Consider the following 7,518-nt stretch of genomic DNA (forward strand, 5'->3'; position numbering starts at 1 on the left):
TAATCAACCCGTGAAATACACGGGTTTTACACCTAGTTTTTTTTATGATTTATGAAGGTAATTGAGGAATACCTAAATAGGTAGAGGTGGGAATCAAAATTTTTTTTCATTAAATTTGTCTAGTATATTTATATTATAAATAACAAATAAATAACATAGAAATAAATAAATAGGTAAATCCAAATATAGTTATCTTATATCTAGCAGTATTTATCGTGTAAATTTAAAACTACCTAAAGACAATTCAAATAAAAAATAAAATATAAAGACGACACAGATCAGACCAAGTTATACGTAATTAATCTTAAAATAGTAGTATTTGATTTATTTATTAGCACTTACTAAAGCATATTATATCGTATAAAATAAAGAAAAGTAAAAGGTGTTAAATATTTTAATCAGGAGTATATTGTCGTGGACTCGTAGATTAGGAATCGAGGCACGCAACGCAACAGCATATAATTAAATTTCCGACACTTCAGTCTCTCTCTCTCTCTCAAAAAGGTTAGAAACACGCACAGTCAAACCAATACTCGCGGCTAATTTTGTTCCATAAATAAACCCAGTCTCGCCGGAAAATAGGATTTTAATCCAGCTGACACCTTCCTCGCCGGAAACATCTTCACTAGCTGCCGCAATTCAACTTTTCTCTGCTGATTCATCTCCCGATCTCTGAGGTCGGTGTGTGTTTTGATACATTTTTCCGATCTCTTATTACAAATGTGTAATCGTTAAATCTCAGAGGCAGGTTTAAGATCTATTGATTTGTTCTGAGAAAAACGTCTGCAATTATCACTCATTTCTACTTGATATTTCTCAGACAGTCATTATTTGTCACTCAAACAGTTTCGTGTGTCTGTGTTTGTATATAAATGCTTTGCTTAATGTTTGTTTTTTGGGATAAGAGATGCAACAACGGAAGATTTCAAGAAAAAACCCCCGAGACATCTCTTTTCTGGAAGAGGTTTTCTTTACTAAAAATAGAATTGTGGAGTGTTTGGCGCATTTATCATTCTCTGCGTGTGTTTTTCATGTATTTAGGTCATCTGGTCATGAGGTTTAAACAATTCTCTATCTCTCTCTCACACACAAACACACTTACAACACACAATCACACGCATAGTTTGCATCTTCGATTTTTATCACATGTCGTTACAATTCACTGCCTGCACGCAAATGGCATTTACAGTTGCTCAAAATTCCAATAGTTAACAGGCTCTCGTTGTTTAGATTAGTAAACGTAGGATTGAAGTTTGACTTTGATGTCAAAGTTATGATTTCATAGGTTTGATAGCGAGATGAAGCTATCACATGGTTGATGATGTGGCTTATGCAGTTCAAGTTTGAATCTTTTGCTGTATCTGGGTCCGGATTGTCTTTCTATAAGAGTAATGATTTGTTAAGAGGAAAATTTCATACTGGGTGGCATCTTGTTTTGTTTCCAGTTTCCCCTGTGGATTGGAGGTACTAAAGTGAAAGACATAATATGATAGCAGATTGTTTTCTAGTGGCTTCAAATCCTTAGCAAGTTGATCCAAGTAAGAGATGATGTGTAATGTGTTGAACATTCATGGAGAAAAGTGTCTGTGGGCTTTCATTGTGGGCTTCTAGGTGATATTTAAATGTAAGAGAAACAGGGATACATTAAAGAGGACCATTTGGAGTATGCTGTTGGCCTAACATGGAAGTCTAATCTATTGGACTTTATATTTACACTTAGAGCTATCTTATATCCATTTATCTATGATCATTGTTTGTTTGTTTCTGTTCACGTGAGTTATTGATATACCCTTCATTCTAACAGCTGCAGTTTGGTATGAAAATATATATATAAACAAGAGCTGTTGATGAGGGAAGCTAAATCATGGAGGAACCTTTTTAGGAAAAGAAAACTCCATTGTGATTTGGTGCGTTTGACTCTGAGACAAAATTTCTGTTACTTTACACTCTTGAGAATTTTTAAAGGGATTTTAATAATGTAGGTTCTATACATGTAGGGATGTTATGGCATCAGGATGAAACCGTTTATGGGAGCTGCTTGTATCATAATGCTGTATATTGTATATAGAACCACAAATTATCAGTATCTGGAAACCGAGGTAAACATTTCATTTGATTGGATTATTGAAGACAATTAGAATGGGTAAAGATCATAAATCTTGAAAGATTGAAGTTACAGGCAATGTACTTTATTCAGGCAAACTGCAAGAAATAGAGATGTACTTTATTCAGGTTTTAAAATGTTTTGGAATTGTCAAGCTCATGGCTTCACTAATATGAATCTTTTTGTTATTTGTCTCATCAGATGGAGTCAAGATTGGATCCACTCTACTCATCAAAGGTAGATTTTTGAAACCAAGGGAATCTTACTTCTCTCCTTTAGTCTCTGACTCTCTGTACTGTGTTTGTGAGTTTGTCAATGGGATAAAATCTGAGTTTAGGTTCCTTTTTTTATAAAGTTAATGTGATTTTGGTGCTATTTTCTAGGAATATGCGTTAGCTTCCACAAATTTGAAGGGTTTACCTCGTGGTATTATTGAAGCTAAATCTGACTTGGAATTAAAGCCTTTATGGTCCACAAGTAGCTCAAAATTAAAGGTTAGACACAAACCTTAAGGGTTCATTGCAAGAATTAGCAATGCAGTTTAATTGATTTGTTTATTGTAGAATAGTACAACATTCTACATTTAAAAATCTACCCAATTTAATGTGCATTGTTGTAATGGAAAGAAATGAAAGTAGGATGCTATAATGAAAGTACATTTTGCTATTTCTTGCATTTAGCTTCTAACTTTTAAAAGTTTTAGTTTCAAACTTTCAATAACAATAATTTTCATGGTCTTCCAATTGTTGTGTATTGAAGGGCGATGTTTCAAGTACACATAATTTGCTGGCAATTCCAGTGGGTCTCAAACAAAAGCGTAATGTTAATACTGTTGTTCAAAAGGTACAACCATTGATTAACATCTAGGCCCTGTTTTATTTGTTACCGATAACATAACATAAAAAAAGACGTGAATGCCCTCCTCGTTCTCATCATTGAAAAATATCCCTAGAAAGCGTTTCCAGTTATGTTTTGTCCCGTGTAATGAACACAGCCCTTAATGCTCTATATTTATAGTATGTTTTTTGATGTGTGAATTAACATTACTTTTTGTTCAGTTTCTTACAGCAAATTTTACAGTTATCTTATTCCATTATGATGGAAAAGTGGATGGGTGGCGTGATCTTGAGTGGAATGACAAGGTCATACATATTGTAGCCCACAACCAAACAAAGTGGTGAGCTCATATCTGTTTGTTAAGGTTAAGGTTAAGGACATGACAGAAAAAAGTTGCAATTTTTTATAATATTATTTCGTCTGTGCAAAAGACATAAATGCCCTTCTCTTCTCATCCTCCTGAAAGATATGAAAGAGAATTTAGAAATGACGACTGAGAATCATTGCCTACAATATCAAGAGATCAATAAGAAAAAATGAAAGTAGGATAAATAAATTGGTATTTGTTGCATTTAGAGCTTTGTGTATATTGTTTGTATGATTAGTGTATGGGATATTATGTTAGGTGGTTTGCAAAACGATTTCTGCATCCTGCTGCTGTGTCCATTTATGATTATATATTTCTGTGGGATGAAGACTTAGGAGTGAATCATTTTAATCCCAGAAGGTAGCTTCACGTTCACCTGTCACATCATCTTTATCTACTTTTATTATTCATAATTAGAATGTTTTAATTTATCCCTCAATTGAGTAACCATCTGTAGTTTTTTTTTTGTTATATTTACAGATACTTGAATATTGTTAAAACGGAAGGATTGGAGATATCACAACCAGCTTTAGATCCAAATTCGACTGATATACATCATCGGATCACAATACGGAAGAGAACAAATAAGTTTCATAGGTAGATATTTTCAAGTCAAAATTCTCACAATGTTGTTATAGAAAGAAGCAAAAGGTATGTTTTGTGTTTGGTATGTTAATGAGTAGAGTAATGAGACATTCTGTTTTACAATTACAGGAGGGTGTATGACAGCAGAGGCAGTGTGAAATGTTCAGATGACAGTGAAGGCCCACCATGTTCTGGGTAATTCATGTCATGACTCATGACTCATGAAGGTTTTTTGTTCAAATGTTTTTATTTGGTTGTGTTGGTATTTTTCAGATTTGTAGAAGGAATGGCTCCAGTTTTCTCAAGAGCTGCATGGCATTGTGCTTGGCATCTTATTCAGGTAATAATAGAAACACTTTAAAGTTTGATCCAATTATTCTCAGTTGATAAGCCTTACAGACTTGAATGTGTTTACTTCCAGAATGACCTTGTTCATGGATGGGGAATGGATATGAAACTTGGCTATTGTGCACAGGTGAGTTTAACTTTAATTTTTGTTTATTTTGTCTTCAAATAACTAATCTTTTGTGTTTTTAAGGGGGATCGGTCGAAGAAGGTGGGAGTTGTTGATAGCGAATTTATTGTTCATCAGGGAATACAAACGTTAGGCGGGGCTTCTTTTAAAAAGGTTATTCATTTGGACTTAATTACATAAGAAACTTTCCTTCATTTGTTTACTATAACATGCCCATAATTAAATTATCTCTTTTTTGCAGAGTTCTAATCATGTGGATTTGTTGAAGGTATTGTTCCTTTTTTTTTCATTTTATGTTTTATCTCCTTCTGTTCAACTCCATCCCTAGTGATTCATAAACAACAAATGTATATTCGTTGATTTTCTTTAATATAAAGTAATGAAAGTATGGTGCTATAATTCACAAATAAATGAAAGTACACTGCTATTTGTTACATTTGGTCCTTCATATTGTACGCCAACTTTGTTGGTTAAACTTTTCTTATACTAATTAATGGTTTCATTGGCTCTCTTTTTCTTCAGAAACATGGTGTTGATGTGCGAGCTGAGGTGAGCCACCTTTACTTGTTAAATACTTGTAAATATATGTTTCTTGTTCAGATGAATTTTGATATAATATTAGTCTGAATTGAAAATCCATCCATGTTATTGGTTAAAGTAAATATTTGGTTAACAAACAGATAAGGAGGCAATCGACAACTGAGCTTCAGATATTTAAAAAGCGTTGGGAAAAAGCAGTGAAAGAGGATACAGCCTGGGTGGATCCTTTTGATAGAAGAAGAAAACAAAGATGAGAACCAATCACCCCCCACCCAGGAGTTTTGACCCTTTGTTTAGGTTAGTTTTTATTTTAAATTTTAAATTTTATTTTACTCACATTATTTAAATTTCACATGAAATTGTTTTGTAACTGTTTTGACACCAAATATTCCATAGTAAATGCTCCTTCCTCTAAATCTCTCTATGCATCAATCCTGCTTGCCAAATTTAGCTTTTCACTGCAAACAATTCATTAATGCGAAAGTGAAAACACTATATATTACAAAAAGAGTAAAATATATTTAGCTTTTCACTACAAACTTTATCTATTAATCCATTTAACTATTATCTAAACTCGTTAAACAGTTATACTGTAAAGAAAAAGAAAAATACTAGTTCAATAGCTAAGTCGATGAAATGAATGTAATACGTTGTTTTTTTCTATCTATTAACTCGATAACCGGGGAAAAAATGATTTTTCTAAACGGTCAAAAAACATGGAATTCAATCATTATAGAAAATAGTTAAATGGCTAAATTGATAATTTGATTATAGTACTACTTCGTTTATGTATTTTACCCTTATAAGAATAAGCACATACCTTTCGAGTTTCCACAAGAATGCTGACTAGTCCGTACAAAAACCACCAATGCAATGGTTTTATCCAACAGTCAAAAAACAAGAGACAATTGAATAGTGAAGATCGTGTTTATAAACGTCTGAACTAACATGAACCCATACACCGTGATATGGTTTCATTGTTCTCGATACATGTCATTGCAATATACATATTGAAATCTATTTGGGCTGCTTTTGTTTACACAAATGCAAATAGTTTTGTTGGGTGATTTATTATACTGAAGATAATTATGCTTTTTGTACAATGACAGATCTAGAGCGACCAATTGTCCCATTTTGTTGTACCTTTTCGATTGGATTAAAGTCTGAGTTATAATGTGGTGCATGCCAAATGCAATACAATGTGGTTATGTTATGTTTTGTCCTACACTACATAAAAAATAAAAGTGATATTGTAACTTTGTTACATTCCATGATGATAAAAACTTACTAAAACCAAATAAGATTGTGATGAAAAATTTATATTTGCAGAAATTAAAAACAAAAACTTAATTTAAATCATGAAATATAAATGTAAAAAGATTTGTGTTATTTAGAATTATATAAATAAAAATGGGATGTAATACTACTTTTCATTCCATACTATGATGAAATTTAAAAAAAAACATATGTATACACTTTCATTCTAAAATACATTCTCATTCTACTACTAGAATAAACTCTTATTCTGTTAGAATACACTTGTGTCCACCATGTTCCAAGCAACTTTGTTGTATTTTTAGTGACCGAATCCTGAAACAAAACACAAAGCTATACATGAAAATCCATATACAAATTCATTTTAAAAGAATATTATTGTTGATAATAATGACAAATTTAATTAGTTTCTATAAAAAAAATTATAATTATGGATATAATTTAATATCTATCTTTATTTAATTAAATAATAATTTAATTTTTATTAAATTCTTATTACTCCATTCTAACATATAATAGATGTGGGGAACACATGAATATATATATATATATATATATATATATATATATATATATATATATATATATATATTAGAAATAATTTCAAGGATAATTTGGTAATTTTATTATTTTGTTTCGGTGTTGCCAAACACTATATAATGAGTTCGCTCTAATTCTGTCAAATACAATTCTGTCAAATGTAGTTTTGTCTCGTCCAGTCTCACTACCAAACACTACCTTAGAGTTTTTCACATATTACATTGAAAGAGAGTTTTACTTTCACGCAACCATAACTACACCCTCAATCGTTGATACACTATCTACAAATGTATTAACCAAAAGATGATTTTGATTGAATGGAATTCGCGTACATATACAAAGAAAGATCTTGAAAATATGGATATGTTACAACAATTTAAGAAGACTAAATCTATCCTTATCTCAAATATAGAAGTAAATAAACGCGTGATGAAATATATAAATAAATATGATACAAAGAATTGCTTATGTGTTAATATACTTCCTCAAGATGGACGATCTGGAGAGATGTCCAATCTTGGATATGAGTAAGAAATCTGTGTTTGAGCAATAACTTTATTAGAACATCAGCTAGCTGATCGCCGTCTTTGATATGTGTTACACGTATAGAACCGTCTTGAACCTTTTCGAGGATGAAATGAAAATCTATTGCGATATACTTCATTCTTGAATGAAATACTGGATTTACGGAGTAATGTGTAGCACTTAAGTTGTCACAGTATATGGTCGGTTTAATGGTGGATGTAAACCCTAGTTTGGAAAGTAAGGAAATAATCCATAACACTTCGGTTGTTG

The 7,518-nt window shown here is 31.8% G+C and overlaps 1 protein-coding gene across 4 annotated transcripts; it reads left to right on the forward strand.

The window, feature by feature from the left end:
* Positions 1-453: 453 nt before the first annotated feature.
* LOC145088100 (lysine ketoglutarate reductase trans-splicing-like protein (DUF707)) lies at positions 454-6,159 on the forward strand. Of its 4 annotated transcripts, none has more exons than XM_079026322.1 (17): positions 454-677; positions 1,805-1,907; positions 1,998-2,099; positions 2,306-2,341; positions 2,488-2,598; positions 2,864-2,947; positions 3,163-3,281; positions 3,567-3,668; positions 3,789-3,905; positions 4,023-4,088; positions 4,167-4,233; positions 4,315-4,368; positions 4,432-4,521; positions 4,610-4,636; positions 4,891-4,917; positions 5,049-5,205; positions 6,018-6,159. In XM_079026322.1, the coding sequence occupies exons 2-16, from the start codon at positions 1,848-1,850 to the stop codon at positions 5,160-5,162; spliced, it is 1,176 nt and encodes a 391-aa protein (XP_078882448.1). In that variant the 5' UTR covers positions 454-677; positions 1,805-1,847; the 3' UTR covers positions 5,163-5,205; positions 6,018-6,159. The 4 variants fall into 4 exon arrangements, with proteins under 4 accessions (XP_078882448.1, XP_078882455.1, XP_078882440.1 ...); XM_079026329.1 differs by lacking the exon at positions 6,018-6,159 and adding an exon at positions 1,446-1,624 and having other exon boundaries at positions 5,049-5,324; XM_079026314.1 differs by lacking the exon at positions 6,018-6,159 and having other exon boundaries at positions 5,049-5,324.
* The last annotated feature ends 1,359 nt before the right edge of the window (positions 6,160-7,518 follow it).

The sequence above is a fragment of the Lactuca serriola genome, chromosome 1, assembly GCF_051521515.1.
Source record: "Lactuca serriola cultivar US96UC23 chromosome 1, Lser_US96UC23_V15, whole genome shotgun sequence".
In the NCBI taxonomy this organism is placed as follows: Eukaryota; Viridiplantae; Streptophyta; class Magnoliopsida; order Asterales; family Asteraceae; genus Lactuca; species Lactuca serriola.